This window comes from Scyliorhinus torazame, chromosome 4, assembly GCF_047496885.1.
Source record: "Scyliorhinus torazame isolate Kashiwa2021f chromosome 4, sScyTor2.1, whole genome shotgun sequence".
Classification (NCBI taxonomy): Eukaryota; Metazoa; Chordata; class Chondrichthyes; order Carcharhiniformes; family Scyliorhinidae; genus Scyliorhinus; species Scyliorhinus torazame.
The window spans coordinates 306453395-306473558 of NC_092710.1; the positions used below are offsets into that span (position 1 = coordinate 306453395).

General features: G+C 48.0%; 1 protein-coding gene across 1 annotated transcript in view; it reads left to right on the top strand.

The window, feature by feature from the left end:
- LOC140411050 (monocarboxylate transporter 10-like) overlaps nucleotides 1-20164 on the top strand; it is a 268489-nt gene that overhangs the window by 183975 nt on the left and 64350 nt on the right. Inside the window, exon 4 of the mRNA XM_072500036.1 lies at nucleotides 15682-15822. Coding sequence (XP_072356137.1) covers nucleotides 15682-15822 — 141 coding nt within the window. The remainder of the gene's footprint in view (nucleotides 1-15681; nucleotides 15823-20164) is intronic.

The following is a 20164-nucleotide window of genomic DNA, read 5'->3' on the forward strand; positions in this document are numbered from 1 at the left end:
CCACGCAGAGGGGTTTCCTATACGTGCTACTGCTGTACACCCTTCACCTCCTTACCCTCGTGTCTTGTTGCCGTTTAGCGGCAGAGGTCCCCACTGGAGGTCCCTCTGTGGAGGAGTCCTCCACCTCAATCTTGAGGACCTTGGTGGAGGGTGTTGCATGCAGCTGTGCCGTACAATCACCAACTGCACCGGTTCACTGGCCCCCAGGAAGCCTGCTATTTTTGCAGCCTTGTGGAGTCCGTGGACCACGTCTACGTTACGTGTTATAGACTGCACTCCCTTTTTAGTTTTCTGTCGGCTCTTGTTGAAGTTTTGTTTGCATTTCCGCCCCACCCTCCTGATCTACAGGCACTCGGTGCGGAGAGGGGCAGGGAAGGCGGAGGACTTCCTTGTGAACCTGCTCCTGGACCTGGCGAAGCGCGCCATTTATTGTTTCTGGCAGCGGGCAACCGAGGGGATCATCCCATCAGACTGTCTACCCCTCTTCTGCAGCTACATTCGCGGCCGGGTGTCCCTAGAAAGGGAGGATGCTGTGTCCACGGGCACCATCGAGGCCTTCCGTGCCCAGTGGGCACCACAGTGTTTTGAGTGTTTTATTGACCCCTTAATTGCACTCTCATTTGATATTTTTAAGTTTTGGTTGATCTTTGTTATGTTCGGGCAGTGCCCCTAACAGGAGCGGACCTTTTTGCTTTGTTCCTAAGTTTGTTTCGTTTCTTCAATTTGGTTGACTGCAAAAGAGTGGCCAATCTCCCTATCCCGCACATCTTCTTTGGGCCCAGAAATGTTGTTGATCGCCCCACACCGCTCCTGCAGTTGCCGGGCGCATCGTTTTCTGAGCGGTCTTGGCCTTCGCCTACTAATTTATAGACACAACTAGTCCGGTTAGATGTTGTTTTTTTTCTTGCGCATCATAAGAACTAGGAGCAGGAGTAGGCCATCTGGCCCCTCGAGCCTGCTCCACCATTCAATGAGATCATGGCTGATCTTTTGTGGACTCAGCTCCACTTTCCGGCCCGAACACCATAACCCTTAATCCCTTTATTCGTCAAAAAACTATCTTTATCTTAAAAACATTTAATGAAGGAGCCTCAACTGCTTCACTGGGCAAGGAATTCCATAGATTCACAACCCTTTGGGTGAAGAAGTTCCTCCCAAACTCAGTCCTAAATCTACTTCCCCTTATTTTGAGGCTTGGTATCCTTGGTATTGGTGAAGTTTTCCGAGCCCAGCATGCTTTGGCAATATACCCTTTTGGCACAGTTCTTGCACCTATTTTCTCTACTCCAGCATTTCCCCCGCTGAGTGGCCAACCTGTGTATATCGGTGATGTGGTTGTACTCTTGTTTCTTGTGGTATCCGTTTTGTGGATATTCACTCCAGCCCCTATCTCTGAAGCTTCTTTCGTTGCTAGCTCCATAGAGGTGGCAAATTCCACAGCAGCTTTGAGAGTTAAATCGCTTGCAGTAGGCAGATTCCTCTGAATAGCTTCACTGCGGACTCCACAAACTAGCCTATTATGAAGCTTGCCATCAAGTGCTGTATCAAACTTGCCGTATTTTGCTAGTCTTCTTAAAATCACTGCGAATTTTAAAATACTTTCACCTTCTTCCTGACTAGCAGTGGAAGCTTTCTGCTACGAACAACGGTCTAGGTGAGAAAAGCTCTTCTAAAACCTTCATTAGTTTGACACAGAACTTACCTCCGAGTTTTGCTGGATGAATTACGTTTTGTAGCAGCATAAAGGTTTTCCGCCCTACTGAACTGAGAAACATTGCGACCTTTAGGTCCTCCAGTGTTCGACTTGCTATGCGATACAATTGGAATCTTTCCTCATGTGTTCCAAGTCTTCATGTGTTCATCAAGTGCATCCCTGGCACCCGTTTTTCACGCAATTCTGGATCCCAGCTTCTCGGGTCTATATTTCAACCAACTTCCTCCCTCCCAAATCCTTTGGATGTATGGGACAAGCAATCCCCTTATCCACAATGCAGCGGAGAAAGGTTTCCATTTGTCCTGACTGTGGTTTGGCCTTTTTCCCCCTGTACAGAGTTGGAAGACTTCTGAATCACCATTCCCGCAGTCCCTGCGTGGTCTCATAACCCACCCCTTCAGCTGTGTGTGTGAGTGTGTGTATGTGTGTGCGTGTATGTAATTGAATGTTCTTTTGTTTTTCTGCCTCCATAGATAGTTCAGGCAGTGTCCTATTGGGCCCCCCTCCACCAACACGCCACTCCCTCCCTCCCTACCCCCCCTCCTTTCCCCTCTCTCCCCACCATCCCCCCTTCCTTTCCCTTCTGTTGGTACAGAGGCGAGGTTATCTAATCTCTCCAGCACAAAGTTTAGTGCTTGTACCATTTGTTTTTTGTAGAAATGTGTGTGTGTGTGTGTGTGTGCCCGTGTCCGTGAGCGTCCGGTCCCGAGAATTGTTTCTGCTCTTAACGCCGTCTCCACCGATTTTGTCGACGAGCTTTCTTTTGCTCGTCAATTCAATTTTCTTGCCTCAATGCTAGTGGGCAGTTTTCGCTTTTTTGAGTTATAACAAAAGCTATGGGGGTGCCCACGCTCTGGATTCTTACACACACGATGAGAGGTTTTATTAGGGATGTTGCTCATACAATCCGAGATGGAGAACTGAAGCCCACGCAAACACTCACTGCTGACGTCAGATCGCGTGATGCTTCACCAGCAGGGAGGCTTCATTCTCTGATACCATCACAATACTGAAATACATTCATCTGTTCTGTTTGAGTGGATATGTATTGCTGATGAAAATTATTGCTTATGACGCGCCATAGCCAGATCTGTGATCATTATTAGACATTACTGCTGGAAAGGAGGATCAAGCACTTGTTTGTTAACCTGCCTTTCTGTTGACCATTGTGGTTTCATTAGAGTTGCGAGATGGAAACTTATTGGGTAATCTTTAAGTCAACAAAAGTAATCTGGATTAAAAGTACCAGACTCTTAAAAATTTTTTTTTTTTAAATTTAGAGTACACAATTCATTTTTTCCAATTAAGGGGCAATTTAGCGTAGCAAATCCACCTAGCATGCTTTGTGGGGGCGGAACCCATGCAAACACAGGGTGAATGTGCAAACTCCACACGGACAGTGACCCAGAGCATCCAATCTGGGACCTCGGCGCCGTGAGGCAGCAGTGCTAACCACTGTGCCACCGTGCGGCCTCCCAGACTGTATTCTTGTAATTTTCTGCCTATTTGGTAATTTTTTAAAATTGAAAGTATCCAATTCTTTATTTTCCCCAATTAAGAGGCAATTTAGCGTGGCCAATTCACCAACATCTTTTTGGGTTGTGGGGGTGAGAGCCGCACAGAAAGGGGGAGAATGTGCAAACTCTACACGGACAGTGATCCGGGGCTGGGATCAAACCCGGGTCCTTGGCAGCGTGAGACAGCAGTGCTAACCACTGCGCCACCGTGCTGCCCCCCACACACACAGTCAAACTAACACTGCTTCTACACAATTGCCATTGAGAAATGATGCTTTCAGTCCTCACAGTTCATAAACCCCTACAGTGCCGAAGGAGGCCATTCGGCCCGGCAAGTCTGCACAGACCCTCCAAAAAAGCATCCTCCCTACCCCCATAACCCCACCTAACCTGCACATCTTTGGATTGTGAGAGGAAACCGGAGCACCCAGTGGAAACCCACGCAGACACGGAGAGAACGTGCAGACTCCACACAGTCATCCAAGTAAGTCCCTGCCGCTGTGAGGCAGCAGATGGATTGGCCACGCTAAAATGCCTCTTAATTGGAAAAAAAGAATTGATATTCTCAATTTTTTTTTTTTTAAGATTAATGGTGTGGTTTAAAGGATTATATGTTATTCTTTTTCATTTTCCTGATCAGAACCTATTGATTTGGTTGAAGTTGTTTGACATCCTCCTGGCGGAAGACTTTTCCAATCCAGTTAAAGTAAAAAACAACAATATTCAGATTTTGTCGTCTGTAACACAATAGATTTGTGGTTAGTATTCTCCAGGGTGGTTGGTGTTTGATGCCCAGTTGTGTTTCACAATTGTTTTATTTGCGCATGGGTTGTCGTCCGTCCCTAATTGCTCTTCAGGAGATGGTGGTGGTGAGTTGGCTGTTTGAACCGTTGCAGTCCTCGTGATTCAGGTACACCCACGGTGCTGTTGGGGGAGGGGGCGGCAGGATCTTGGCACAGTGACGGTGAAGGAACGGCGACCCAATTCCAAGTCGGGATGGTGTGTGACTTGGAGGGGGAACTGCTGAGTTGACGTTATTCCCATGTGGCGGCCGCCTTTCTTATTCCAGACGCTAGATGGTGCAGGTTTGGAGTCCGAATTAAAGTCTAATTTGCCCCAATTTTTCGGAGCACAACAAGGCTGGTTGATTTTGCTTTTATCAGAATTAAACTTTAAAAAGTGATAATCTAATTTTATCCAGCGATTAAATAACCCACTGTTAAAATGCCAGTCACATGTGGCTCTGAAAAAATTTCTTTTAAAATTTAGAGTGCCCAATTCATTTTCTCCCCCCCAATTTATTGGCAACGGGGGCGGTGCAAGCATCTGCACCACCGCCACCCGCTGTCCCGAGACCCTGGGAGGAGCCTGAGGTGATCCCGCCTGTCGATGATCCCGGTGGCGGGATCAAGGCAGGCCCTGGGTTGGTTGGTGGGCCCGTGTCGCCCACTGCGCTCAGTGTGGTGGAGATTTCGGGCCTGGAGGGCAACTGTCCGAAGCGGTCAGCCGCCCAGTGTCGGGAGCGGAGGGTGCACACGAGGCTCTCTGCATTGGGGTGGAGGGCTCACTCGTGCCTGAAACTGTGTTGACCCTCACCCCCTCTGGGGGACTCCCAGAATCTGGCACTCGTGCCTGACACTGTCACCCCTCACCCCCTCTGGGGGACTCCCAGAATCTGGCACTCGTGCCTGACACTGTCACCCCTCACCCCCTCTGGGGGACTCCCAGAATCTGGCACTCGTGCCTGACACTGTCACCCCTCACCCCCTCTGGGGGACTCCCAGAATCTGGCACATCATAATTGAAGGTTCTTTTGTTTTCCTGCCTCCATTGATAGTTCAGGCAGTGTCCTATTGGGCCCTCCTCCACCAACACACCACTCCCTCCCTCCCCACCACCCTCCTTTCCTCTCTCTCCACCCCCCCCCCCCTTCCTTTCCCTTCTGTTGGCACAGAGGCGAGGGTATCTATTCTCTCCAGCACAAAGTTTAGTGCTTGTACCATTTGTTTTTTGTAGAAATGTGTTGTGAACTGTTTTAATAATCAGAGTATCCACCCCCCCCTCCCCGTACATTGGTACTGAGGGGAGGGTACCCTGTTTCTCCAACACAAAATTAGTCTTTGTACCGTTTGGCCTTGTATATAGTTTTTACTGTTTTAATAAAAAGAGATGGCTAATCCACCTCAACCCGGCACATCTCTTTGGGTTGTGAGGGTTAAGACCCACGCAGTCACGGGGAGAATGTGCAAACTCCACCCGGCAGTGACCCGGGGCCGGGATCGAACCCGGGTCCTCGGCGTCGTAAGGCAGCAGTGCTAACCACTGTGCCACCTTGCCGTCCTTGAGATTGGAATTAATACGTGATTAACTACAAATTAGGGGGCTTGACAGGGTAGATGCTGCGAGGTTGTTTCCTCTTGTGGGAGAGTCCAGGACCAGAGATATAATCTGATTCAGGGGTCACCCATGGAAGTCAGAGTCGAGGAGGAATTTCTTCCCTGAGGGTGGTGAATCTGTGGAATTCTTTACCGCATGGAGAGCTGTGGAGGCTGGGCCAGTAAGTCTGTTCAAGGCTGGGATAGACAGATTTTTAACCAGTAAGAGAATCAATGTTTATGGGGATAAGGCGGGAAAGTGGAGTTGAGGATTATATCTGATCAGCCTTGACCTCATTGAATGGCAGAGCAGCCTCAATGGGCCAAAAGGCTTCCTCCTGTTCCTATGTCTTGTGGCCTAAAATACTGTTGGGTGTTTTTTCGGCATTCATTTGGGAGTCCCAGTAAGTTACTGCAATCTTTCTGACAAATTTGTTACATTTCTGTAACTTTCTCAATGAACACCGTACGATAGTTTGAATGTGCAATATTGTTTCAAAAAAGGTTACGACACATCAATGTAGCAAAATCTAAGCTACTGTCTGCCTGAATCCTTTTTTATGAAGGGGGATTTGACAGGGTAAAATGGTGCTGCATGTGACAGAATATTCCAGAAGTCTTGGTCTGTGACTTGAGTAGCCGAAGGGATCAGAAGTGCTGTGATTCCAACCTAATTGTGGAATGGAACAGAAGACGAGTCTGCATAAGCAGGGGATAAAGTAGACCAGATTCCCGCAACCCCACCTAACCTGCGCATCTTTCAACACTAAGGGGCAATTTTATCATGGCCAATCCACCTAACCTGCACATCTTTGGACTATGGGAGGAAACTGAAGCACCCGGAAGAAACCCACGCAGACACGGAGAGAACGTGCAAACTCCACACAGCCACCCAAGGCCGGATTTGAACCTGGGTTCTGGCGCTGTGTGGCAGCAGTGCTAACCACTGGTGCTGGTCGCATGTGTGGAACTCCTGTCTTGCTGCAGAAAGTGATTTGGAGTATCGTGTCAGCAAGCTCCTCGAGCACAACTGAACATCCATTCTGCTCCTATCTACGTCTACAGATGTCACTGACCAAGAGAAGACGGTGGTCAGAAGCATTGTGTCTCTAACCTCAGGGATGTAAACCATCAGCAGTTCTAATTACATCCCTCCCTTAAATCTGCCCATTTAGTACAGGACTGTGTATAGAAACAGACCTTGTAGGAGAACTGATCTCGATCCGGGCTAACAGGGATAGGACAGATAGGGCAGAAACGGACCGACTGGTAAAAGAGATTCTAAGAGTGGATAGGTGGTATGCGGAGGCTCCAGGGGCAGGGCTTTTAAGGGAACGCCGGAGGCTGCAGGCGAAATTTGGAATATTAACCACCCGGAGGGCAGTGGAACAGCTCAGAAAGGCGAAGGGGGGCGATTTACGAGCACGGGGAGAAGGCCAGCAGGATGCTTGCACAGCAGCTCAGAAAGAGGGAGGCCGCTAGGGAAATAGAGAAAGTTATTGACGGGGATGGGAACTTAGTTGGGGACTCGGCAGGGGTGAGCAAGACCTTTTGGGACTTTTATAGTAGGTTGTATAGGTCGGAACCCCCTGGGGAGCTGGAGGAGATGAGGCACTTTTTGGATGGGCTGACTTTCCCGAAGGTGGATGGAGAGCTGGTAGAAGGGCTGGGGGCCCCGATCGGGCTGGAGGAGATAGTCTGAAGGCCATGCAGTCGGGTAAGGCCCCAGGACCGGAGGGGTACCCAGTCGAGTTCTATAAAAAGTTCTCCGGAGTATTGGGGCCGGTGCTGTTGAAGGTCTTTGACGAGGCTAAGGAAAGAGGGGTTCTACCCCAGACGATGTCACAGGCCATGATCTCGCTCATTCTGAAAAGGGTCAAGGACCCGGAGCTGTGTGGTTCTTATAAGCCGATATCCTTGCTGAACGTGGACGCCAAACTTCTGGCCACAATTCTGGCCTCTAGGATTGAGGACTGTGTACCGGACATTATAGGGGAGGACCAGACAGGGTTCGTTAAGGGTAGGCTGCAGGCGGCCAATGTAAGAAGGTTGCTAAACATGATCATGATGCTCCTGGAAGGTGGGGAAGTTGGTGGTTGCGATGGACGCGGAAAAAGCCTTTGACCGGGTCGAGTGGGATTATTTATGGGAGGTGCTGGAGCGGTTCAGGTTTGGAAGGGGCTTTGTTGACTGGGTTAGGTTGCTTTACCGGGCTCCGGTGGCTAGTATACGGATAAACAGGACGACTTTGGACTATTTCAGGCTACAACGGGGACGTGACAGGGATGTCCCCTCTCCCCACTGCTGTTTGCGCTGGCGATAGAGCCGCTGGCAATTGCTCTGAGGGCCTCAAGGGGTTGGAAGGGGTTGGTCCGTGGGGTGGTGGAGCACAGAGACTCGCTGTATGCGGATGACTTACTGTTGTTTGTCTCAGACCCAATGGAGAGGATGGTGGAAATTATGGGAATCTTGGGCGAATTCGGTCGGTTTTCGGGGTACTAGCTCAATATGGGGAAGAGCGAGTTGTTTGTGGTTCAGGCGAGAGGTCAGGAGAGGCGGCTGGGGGAACTGCCGTTTAGATTGGTAGGGGACAGTTTTAGGTACCTGGGTATTGAGGTGGCGAGGGATTGGGACAGGCTACACAAATTGAACTTGGTCCGGCTGGTGGACCAGATGAAGGAGGATTTCCGGAGATGGGATGCGCTCCCGTTATCTCTGGCGGGTAGGGTGCAGTTGGTAAAAATGACGGTCCTCCCGAGGTTCCTATTCGTTTTCCAGTGCCTCCCCATCTTCATCCCGTGGTCCTTTTTTAAGCGGATCAATAAGATTATCGTGGGCTTTGTGTGGGGCGGCAAACCCCGCGGGTGAAGAGGGCAATGCTCGAGCGGAGTCGGGGGGACTTTCAGCAATTACTACTGGGCGGCTAATATAGCCATGGTTAGGAGGTGGCTGGTGGGGAGTGAGCCGGCGTGGGTGCGCATGGAGGCAGCTTCGTGTAAGGGCATAAGTTTGGGGGCATTGGTGACGGCGCCCCTGCCGTTCCTGCCGGCGCGGTACTCCACCAGTCCAGTGGTGGTGGCGGCCCTGAGAGTCTGGGGGCAGTGGAGGAGACATATGGGAGCAGAGGAGGCGTCGGTATGGTCCCCAATCTGCGATAACCATCAGTTTGTCCCAGGGAGGATGGACGGTGGGTTCCGAATTTGGAGAGCGGGGATTGAGAGCATGGGGGACTTGTTCTTGGAAGGTAGCTTCCTGAGTATGAGGGCGCTGGAGGAGAAGTTTGCATTAGCGGGGGGAAATGAATTTTGATATTTACAGGTGCGGGACTTTTTGCTGAAGCAGGCACCAACCTTCCCACTCCTGCCGCTAAGGGGGATTCAGGATAGGGTGGTTTCTAGAGGATGGATAGGAGAGGGGAGCGTCGCGGACATATATAAAGAGCTTATGGGTTCGGAGGAGACGCAGACCGAGGAGCTGAAGCGTAAGTGGGAGGAGGAGCTGGGGGGAGAGATAGAGGATGGTCTCTGGGCGGACGCGTTGAGTAGGGTCAACGCGACCGCAACATGTGCCAGGCTCAGCGTGATCCAATTTAAGATTGTTCACAGTAACTTCATACTTGTGACAATAAAAGGTTATTATTATTATTATTATTATTATTAAGTTCAAAAGTGCCATCAGCAGCCCCAAGGCAATTGAGTGTCAGCATTTATAGTTTGTGCAAAGAATTCAGGGTTCTGGTCATGTTCAGAAGAGTGACCATAAAATCACTTGAGAACATAGAACATAGAAAATACAGCACAGAACAGGCCCTTCGGCCCACGATGTTGTGCCGAACTTTTGTCCTAGATTCAGAACAAATTAATCTCCACCCCATCATTCTACCGTAATCCATGTACCTATCCAATAGCCGCTTGAAGGTCCCTAATGTTTCCGCCTCAACTACTTCCACAGGCAGTGCATTCCATGCCCCCACTACTCTCTGGGTAAAGTACCTACCTCTGACATCCCCCTATATCTTCCACCATTCACCTTAAATTTATGTCCCCTTGTAATGGTTTGTTCCACCCGGGGAAAAAGTCTCTGACTGTCTACTCTATCTATTCCCCTGATTATCTTTTAAACCTCTATCAAGTCGCCCCTCATCCTTCTCCGTTCTAATGAGAAAAGGCCTAGCACGCTCAACCTTTCCTCATAAGACCTACTCTCCATTCCAGGCAACATCCTGGTAAATCTCCTTTGCACCTTTTCCAAAGCTTCCACATCCTTCCTAAAATGACGCGACCAGAACTGCACACAGTACTCCAAATGTGGCCTTACCAAGGGTTTGTACAGCTGCATCATCACCTCTCGGCTCTTAAATTCAATCCCTCTGCTAATGAACGCTAGCACACCATAGGCCTTCTTCACAGCTATATCCACTTGAGTGGCAACTTTCAAAGATGTCTGAACATAGACCCCAAGATCTCTCTGCTCCTCCACATTGCCAAGAACCCTACAGTTAACCCTGTATTCCACATTCATATTTGTCCTTCCAAAATGGACAACCTCACACTTTTCAGGGTTAAACTCCATCTACCACTTCTCAGCCCAGCTCTGCATCCTATCTATGTCTCTTTGCAGCCACCAACAGCCCTCCTCACTATCCACAACTCCACCAATCTTCATATCGTCTGCAAATTTACTGACCCACCCTTCAACTCCCTCATCCAAGTGATTAATGAAAATCACAAACAGCAGAAGACCCAGAACTGATCCCTACGGTACGCCACTGGTAACTTGGCTCCAGGCTGAATATTTGCCATCCACCACCACTCTCTGGCTTTTAACAGTTAGCCAGTTTGTTATCTAACTGGCCAAATTCCCCACTATCCCATACCTCCTTACTTTCTGCATAAACCTACCATGGGGAACCTTATCAAATGCCTTACTAAAATTCATGTACACTACATCCACTGCTTTACCTTCATCTACGTGCTTGGTCACCTCCTGAAAGAATTCAATAAGACTTGTGAGGCAAGACCAACCCCTCACAAATCCGTGCTGACTATCCCTAATCAAGCAATGTCTTTCCAGATGCTCAGAAATCCTATCCCTCAGGACCCTTTCCATTACTTTGCCTACCACCGAAGTAAGACTAACTGGCCTGTAATTCCCACGGATATCCCTATTCCCTTTTTTGAACAGGGGCACAACATTCATCACTCTCCAATCCCCTGGTACCACCCCTGTTGACAGTGAGGACGAAAAGATCATTGCCAATGATTGCAGTTTCATCTCTTGCTTCCCATAGAATCCTTGGATATATCCCGTCAGGCCCAGGGGACTTGTCTATCCTCAAGTTTTTCAAAATGCCCAACACATCTTCCTTCCTAACGAGTATCTCCTCGAGCTTACCAGTCTGTTTCACACTGTCCTCTCCAACAATATGGCCCCTCTCATTCGTAAATACTGAAGAAAAGCACTCGTTCAAGACCTCTCCTATCTCTTCAGACTCAATACACAATTTCCCGCTACTGTCCTTGATCGGACCTACCCTCGCTCTAGTCATTCTCATATTTCTCACATATGTGTAAAAGGCCTCGGGGTTTTCCTTGATCCTACCCGCCAAGGATTTTTCATGCCCTCTCTTAGCTCTCCTGATCCCTTTCTTCAGTTCCCTCCTGGCTATCTTGTATCCCTCCAGCGCCCTGTCTGAACCTTGTTTCCTCAGCCTTACATAAGTCTCCTTACATAGAACATAGAACAATACAGCGCAGTACAGGCCCTTCGGCCCACGATGTTGCACCGAAACAAAAGCCATCTAACCTACACTATGCCATTATCATCCATATGTTTATCCAATAAACTTATAAATGCCCTCAATGTTGGCGAGTTCACTACTGTAGCAGGTAGGGCATTCCACGGCCTCACTACTCTTTGCGTAAAGAACCTACCTCTGACCTCTGTCCTATATCTATTACCCCTCAGTTTAAAGTTATGTCCCCTCGTGCCAGCCATTTCCATCCGCGGGAGAAGGCTCTCACTGTCCACCCTATCCAACCCCCTGATCATTTTGTATGCCTCTATTAAGTCTCCTCTTAACCTTCTTCCCTCCAACGAAAACAACCTCAAGTCCATCAGCCTTTCCTCATAAGATTTTCCCTCCATACCAGGCAACATCCTGGTAAATCTCCTCTGCACCCGCTCCAAAGCCTCCACGTCCTTCCTATAATGCGGTGACCAGAACTGTACGCAATACTCCAAATGCGGCCGTACCAGAGTTCTGTACAGCTGCAACATGACCTCCCGACTCCGGAACTCAATCCCTCTACCAATAAAGGCCAACACTCCATAGGCCTTCTTCACAACCCTATCAACCTGGGTGGCAACTTTCAGGGATCTATGTACATGGACACCTAGATCCCTCTGCTCATCCGCACTTCCAAGAACTTTACCATTAGCCAAATATTCTGCATTCCTGTTATTCCTTCCAAAGTGAATCACCTCACACTTCTCTACATTAAACTCCATTTGCCACCTCTCAGCCCAGCTCTGCAGCTTATCTATATCCCTCTGTAACCTGCTACATCCTTCCACACTATCGACAACACCACCGACTTTAGTATCGTCTGCAAATTTACTCACCCACCCTTCTGCGCCTTCCTCTAGGTCATTGATAAAAATGACAAACAGCAACGGCCCCAGAACAGATCCTTGTGGTACTCCACTTGTGACTGTACTCCATTCTCAACATTTCCCATCAACCACCACCCTCTGTCTTCTTTCAGCTAGCCAATTTCTGATCCACATCTCTAAATCACCCTCAATCCCCAGCCTCCGTATTTTCTGCAATAGCCTACCGTGTGGAACCTTATCAAACGCTTTGCTGAAATCCATATACACCACATCAACTACTCTACCCTCATCTACCTGTTCAGTCACCTTCTCAAAGAACTCAATAAGGTTTGTGAGGCATGACCTACCCTTCACAAGGCCATGCTGACTATCCCTGATCATATTATTCCTATCTAGATGATTATAAATCTTGTCTCTTATAATCCCCTCCAAGACTTTACCCACTACAGACGTGAGGCTCACTGGTCTATAGTTGCCGGGGTTGTCTCTGCTCCCCTTTTTGAACAAAGGGACCACATTTGCTGTCCTCCAGTCCTCTGGCACTATTCCTGTAGCCAATGATGACATAAAAATCAAAGCCAAAGGTCCAGCAAAGGTCCTTCTTCATCTTAACAAGACATTCAACCTCTCTTGCCAACCATGGTTCCCTCACTCGACCATCTCTTCCCTGCCTGACAGGGACATACATATCAAGGTATCCGTTCCTTGAGCAAGGTCCACATTTCAATTGTGTCCTTCCCTGACAGCCTATGTTCCCAACTTATGCACTTCAGTTCTTGTCTGACAACATCGTATTTACCCTTCCCCCAATTGTAAACCTTGCCCTGTTGCACGCACCTATCCCTCTCTATTACTAAAGTGAGAGTCACAGAATTATGGTCACTATCTCCAAAATGCTTCCCCACTAACAAATCTATCACTTGCCCTGGTTCATTGCCAAGTACCAAATCAATATGGCCTCCCCTCTGGTCGGGCAATCTACATACTGTGTTAGAAAAGCTTCCTGGACACACTGCACAAACTCCACCCCATCCAAACTATTTGATCTAAAGAGATTCCACTCAATATTTGGGAAGTTGAAGTCACCCATGACTGCTACCCTGTGACTTCTGCACATTTCCAAAATCTGTTTCCCAATCTGTTCCTCCACATCTCTGCTGCTATTGGGGGGCCTATAGAAAACTGCTCCTTTCCTATTTCTGACTTCAACCCATACTTCCTCAGTAGGCAGATCCTCCTTGAACTGCCTTTCTGCAGCTGTTATACTATCTCTAATTAATAAAGCAACCCCCCCCCCACCTCTTTTACCACCCTCCCTAATCTTACTATAACTAGGAACCTCCAACAACCATTTCTGCCCCTCTTCTATCCAAGTTTCCGTAATGGCCAGCACATCGTAGTCCCAAGTACCGATCCATGCCTTAAGTTCACCCACCTTATTCCTGATGCTCCTTGCGTTGAAATATACACACTTAACCCATCTCCGTGCCTGCAAGTACTCCTTTGTCAGTGTTCCCTTCCCCACTGCCTCACTACACACTTTGACGGCCTGAACATTGGCTACCTTAGTTGCTGGACTACAAATCCGGTTCCCATTCCCCTGCCAAATTAGTTTCAACCCTCCCGAAGAGTACTAGAAAACCTCCCTCCCAGGATATTGGTGCCCCTCTGGTTCGGATGCAACCCGTCCTGCTTGTACAGGTCCCATCTTCCACAGAATGCGCTCCAATTATCCAAATACCTGAAGCCCTCCCTCCTACACCATTCCTGCAGCCAGGTGTTCAACTGCACTCACTCCCTATTCCTAGCCTCGCTATCAGGTGGCACCGGCAACAAACCAGAGATGCCAACTCTGTCTGTCCTGGCTTTTAACTTCCAGCCTAACTCCCTAATCTCGTTTATTACATCCACAACCCTTTTCCTACCTACGTCGCTGGTACCAATGTGCACCACGACTTCTGGCTGCTCCCCCTCCCCCTTAAGGATTCTGAAGACACGATCAGAGACGTCATGGACCCTGGCACCCGGGAGGCAACAAACCACCCGAGAGTCTCGCCCGTGCCCACAGAACCTCCTGTCTGTACCTCTAATTATTGAGTCCCCGATAACTAGTGCTCTCCTAATCTCCCCCCTTCCCTTCTGAGCCCCAGAGCCGGACCTCGTGCCAGAGACCCGGTCACTGTAGTCTACCCCTGCACTGAGGGCAATTTTGGACACTAAGGGCAATTTAGCATAGCCAATCCACCTAACCTGCACGTCTTTGGACTGTGGGAGGAAACCGGAGCACCCGGAGGAAACCCACGCACACACGGGGAGGATGTGCAGACTCCGCACAGACAGTGACCCAAGCTGGGAATCGAACCTGGGACCCTGGAGCTGTGAAGCAATTGTGCTAACCACTGTGCTACCATGCTGCCGGTACTCTTTGCTTCTCTTATTTTATTTAAAATATATCTAGTGGCACTTAACCCACATGGACGCCATACCATTTCCATGAATTGCACGCCTGAAATCCAGTTCTGAGGGAGCGGGCGACACAGCTGCGAGAGGCACCAGGTTCTACTTTGAACATGCAGGTAGGGCTCTGATGATGTAGTTGAGACCCGACAGACATTTTAAACACCAGACCTGTCCCTCCACTCGCCAATCTGGTGATAAGAGGAGCCAGAAGAATCTCAGAATATTGAGCGGATTTATTTTCTTTCACTCTGGGTCCAACGAGAAATAATTGGCCTCTCCCCTTACCAGAGTGTTCCAGGAATGGTTCCTGCTCCAAGAGAAACCTGCCGTCCATGATTTTGCTTCTGCCCACTGGTGAGCTGCTGCTGCCTGCCACAGAGTTTGATCTGGTGATTGATGGGGCCTATTCAAATTAGGAGGCCTGGACTGTTTCTGTGTCCACCTCAGCCTCTGCCCACACAGCTGGGTTTCAAAATCCTCCGTCAATCCTCAGCTGCCACTCCAGCACAATGTTCAGGTTTCGTTTTCAGGTGAGATATTAAGCGGAGTTTGGGTCGATGTAAAAGGTCCCGATGGTCCAGGCTAATGTTTGTCACTCAACCAGCACTATTGGTTAACTGGTTATTTGGTCAAACAGCTTAACTGGCTGATTCCTGCTTTTGAGACCTTGCTGTGGGAGAATTGACTGTCACATTTACCTACAATCCAGGGAATGCACTTCAAAAGTAATTCTTTGGCTGTCTGGTCATCAAAAGTGCTATAAAATGCAAGTTCTTTCTGATTAGTCCAACAATTGTTCTTTAATATTACTGCTGTATAGTTTTGTACAAGCTTAAATGTCTTGGTGTCAAATGCCTCTGCTGTTTCAACAGAGGTACTAACCCAATTATAATAAACAGGTTAACTTCAGCATTTTCCAAAAATGCAAGCAGAGTGTAACCGCTATGTCTTAAAGGCCAGAATAACATCATCTAATTTTTGTTTCTTTCTCTCTTAACAGATGAAGTATGTTAAAGAAACTTTTGAATTGCAAAATGAAGAGGTTCTTCTGATGTGCATTGGGATCTCATCAGGAGTTGGCCGATTGGTTTTTGGCAGGGTTGCTGACTATTTACCTGGTACATACAAGATTTTCCTTCAGGTAAGGCAGATCGCTGTTACAAGGGGCAGGTGGCTACGGGGAAAGAGGTATGGTCTGTACCGGCTCTGTCACTGAGTAACCTGAGAGGTTGGGAGGATGGCAGTGACGGAGTCTGTTTCATTGAGAGCAATCCTGTTTCCCAGAGCCTGCACAAGGATTTGAAGTAGGTTGTTGCTGATCAGCAAATTATTTGTACGATGCTGGACTATGCGATGGAAGCTCTGTCGCGTGCAGACCTCTCCTAATGGGCAGTGAGGAAGCACAGAGTCTGAGGATCGAAACTGATTGAGCTGGGTATTAAAGCACATGCTCATTTGTACAGGATATGATGGCTTGCTATGTTTGACTAGTGACTGGCTCCTGCCTGAAGCTCAGCACCTCCAATGAATAGAATTAGTTACTTGAATCAATAGGATTTGGGACAGAGGTTCTGTGGTTAGAGGGATGATGGTAATGCACACGCACATCTTGAGGTGATCTTGTGCTGTTGGCCTACATTTGGTACCGATTGTCATTTATTTGATGGGCAACCCGTGACTCATTTCACTGGTTAAGTGGAGTGGGGTAATTGTCTGGGTAAGGGGGTAATTGCTTTGTGTGTTTGGGTAAGGGGTAATTGCTTTGTGTGTATGGGTAAGGGGGTAATTGCTTTGTGTGTTTGGGTAAGGGGCAATTGCTTTGTGTGTTTGGGTAAGGGGGTAATTGCTTTGTGTTTGGGTAAGGGGGTAATTGCTTTGTGTGTTTGGGTAAGGGGTAATTGCTTTGTGTGTTTGGGTAAGGGGTGATTGCTTTGTTTGTTTGGGTAAGGGGCAATTGCTTTGTGTGTTTGGGTAAGGGGGTAATTGCTTTGTGTTTGGGTAAGGGGGTAATTGCTTTGTGTGTTTGGGTAAGGGGTGATTGCTTTGTGTGTTTGGGTAAGGGGGTAATTGCTTTGTGTGTTTGGGTAAGGGGGTAATTGCTTTGTGTGTTTGGGTAAGGGGTAATTGCTTTGTGTGTTTGGGTAAGGGGGTAATTGCTTTGTGTTTGGGTAAGGGGGTAATTGCTTTGTGTGTTTGGGTAAGGGGTAATTGCTTTGTGTGTTTGGGTAAGGGGGTAATTGCTTTGTGTTTGGGTAAGGGGGTAATTGCTTTGTGTTTGGGTAAGGGGGTAATTGCTTTGTGTGTTTGGGTAAGGGGTAATTGCTTTGTGTGTTTGGGTAAGGGGTGATTGCTTTGTGTGTTTGGGTAAGGGGGTAATTGCTTTGTGTGTTTGGGTAAGGGGGTAATTGGTTTGTGTGTCTGGGTAAGGGGTAATTGCTTTGTGTGTCTGGGTAAGGGGTGATTGCTTTGTGTGTTTGGGTAAGGGGGCAATTGCTTTGTGTGTTTGGGTAAGGGGGTAATTGCTTTGTGTTTGGGTAAGGGGGTAATTGCTTTGAGTGTCTGGGTAAGGGGGTAATTGCTTTGTGTGTTTGGGTAAGGGGCAATTGCTTTGTGTGTTTGGGTAAGGGGCAATTGCTTTGTGTGTTTGGGTAAGGGGGTAATTGCTTTGTGTTTGGGTAAGGGGGTAATTGCTTTGTGTGTTTGGGTAAGGGGTAATTGCTTTGTGTGTTTGGGTAAGGGGTGATTGCTTTGTGTGTTTGGGTAAGGGGGTAATTGCGTTCTGTGTTTGGGTAAGGGGGTAATTGCTTTGTGTGTTTGGGTAAGGGGTAATTGCTTTGTGTGTTTGGGTAAGGGGTGATTGCTTTGTGTGCCTGGGTAAGGGGTAATTGCTTTGTGTGTTTGGGTAAGGGATAATTGCTTTGTGTGTTTGGGTAAGGGGTAATTGCTTTGTGTGTATGGGTAAGGGGGTAATTGCTTTGTGTGTTTGGGTAAGGGGGTAATTGCTTTGAGTGTCTGGGTAAGGGGGTAATTGCTTTGTGTGTATGGGTAAGGGGTAATTGCTTTGTGTGTTTGGGTAAGAAGGTAATTGCTTTGTGTGTTTGGGTAAGGGGTAATTGCTTTGTGTGTATGGGTAAGGGGGTAATTGCTTTGTGTGTTTGGGTAAGGGGGTAATTGCTTTGTGTGTCTGGGTAAGGGGTAATTACTTTGTGTGTATGGGTAAGGGGTAATTGCTTTGTGTGTTTGGGTAAGGGGGTAATTGCTTTGTGTGTATGGGTAAGGGGGTAATTGCTTTGTGTGTTTGGGTAAGGGGGTAATTGCTTTGAGTGTCTGGGTAAGGGGGTAATTGCTTTGTGTGTATGGGTAAGGGGTAATTGCTTTGTGTGTTTGGGTAAGGAGGTAATTGCTTTGTGTGTTTGGGTAAGGGGTAATTGCTTTGTGTGTATGGGTAAGGGGGTAATTGCTTTGTGTGTTTGGGTAAGGGGTAATTGCTTTGTGTGTTTGGGTAAGGGGTAATTGCTTTGTGTGTATGGGTAAGGGGGTAATTGCTTTGTGTGTATGGGTAAGGGGGTAATTGCTTTGTGTGTATGGGTAAGGGGTAATTGCTTTGTGTGTTTGTGTAAGGAGGTAATTGCTTTGTGTGTTTGGGTAAGGGGTAATTGCTTTGTGTGTATGGGTAAGGGGGTAATTGCTTTGTGTGTTTGGGTAAGGGGGTAATTGCTTTGTGTGTTTGGGTAAGGGGTAATTGCTTTGTGTGTATGGGTAAGGGGGTAATTGCTTTGTGTGTATGGGTAAGGGGGTAATTGCTTTGTGTGTATGGGTAAGGGGGTAATTGCTTTGTGTGTCTGGGTAAGGGGGTAATTGCTGTGTGTGTTTGGGTAAGGGGTAATTGCTGTGTGTGTTTGGGTAAGGGGTAATTGCTTTGTGTGTATGGGTAAGGGGTAATTGCTTTGTGTGTCTGGGTAAGGGGGTAATTGCTTTGTGTGTCTGGGTAAGGGGGTAATTGCTTTGTGTTTGGGCAAGGGGTAATTGCTTTGTGTGTTTGGGTAAGGGGGTAATTGCTTTGTGTGTCTGGGTAAGGGGGTAATTGCTTTGTGTGATTGGGTAAGGGGGTAATTGCTTTGTGTGTTTGGGTAAGGGGGTAATTGCTTTGTGTGTTTGGGTAAGGGGTAATTGCTTTGTGTGTTTGGGTAAGGGGGTAATTGTTTTGTGTTTGGGTAAGGGGGTAATTGCTTTGTGTGTTTGTGTAAGGGGTGATAGCTTTGTGTATCTGGGTAAGGGGGTAATTGTTTTGTGTATGGGTGAGGGGGTAATTGCTTCGTGTGTTTGGGTAAGCGGTGATTGCTTTGTGTGTCTGGGTAAGGGGGTAATTGCTTTGTGTGTTTGGGTAAGGGGTAATTGCTTTGTGTGTATGGGTAAGGGGTAATTGCTTTGTGCGTTTGGGTAAGGGGTGATTGCTTTGTGTGTCTGGGTAAGGGGGTAATTGCTTTGTGTGTTTGGGTAAAGGGGTAATTGCTTTGTGTGTCTGGGTAAGGGGGTAATTGCTTTGTGTTTGGGCAAGGGGTAATTGCTTTGTGTGTCTGGGTAAGGGGGTATTTGCTTTGTGTGTTTGGGTAAGGGGGTAATTGCTTTGTGTGTCTGGGTAAGGGGGTAATTGCTTTGTGTGATTGGGTAAGGGGTGATAGCTTTGTGTGTTTGGGTCAGGGGGTAATTGTTTTGTGTTTGGGTAAGGGGTAATTGCTTTGTGTGTTTGGGTAAGGGGTAATTGCTTTGTGTGTATGGGTAAGGGGGTAATTGCTTTGTGTGTTTGGGTAAGGGGTGATTGCTTTGTGTATCTGGGTAAGGGGGTAATTGTTTTGTGTATGGGTAAGGGGGTAATTGCTTTGTGTGTTTGGGTAAGGGGTGATTGCTTTGTGTGTCTGGGTAAGGGGGTAATTGCTTTGTGTTTGGGTAAGGGGGTAATTGCTTTGTGTGTCTGGGTAAGGGGGTAATTGCTTTGTGTGCCTGGGTAAGGGGTGATTGCTTTGTGTCTGGGTAAGGGGGTAATTGCTTTGTGTGTATGGGTAAGGGGTAATTGCTTTGTGTGTATGGGTAAGGGGTGATTGCTTTGTGTGTCTGGGTAAGGGGGTAATTGCTTTGTGTGTTTGGGTAAGGGGTAATTGCTTTGTGTGTTTGGGTAAGGGGGTAATTGCTTTGTGTGTCTGGGTAAGGGGGTAATTGCTTTGTGTTTGGGTAAGGGGGTAATTGCTTTGTGTGTTTGGGTAAGGGGTGATAGCTTTGTGCATCTGGGTAAGGGGGTAATTGTTTTGTGTATGGGTAAGGGGGTAATTGCTTTGTGTGTTTGGGTAAGGGGTGATTGCTTTGTGTGTCTGGGTAAGTGGGTAATTGCTTTGTGTTTGGGTAAGGGGGTAATTGCTTTGTGTGTCTGCGTAAGGGGGTATTTGCTTTGTGTGTTTGGGTAAGGGGGTAATTGCTTTGTGTGTCTG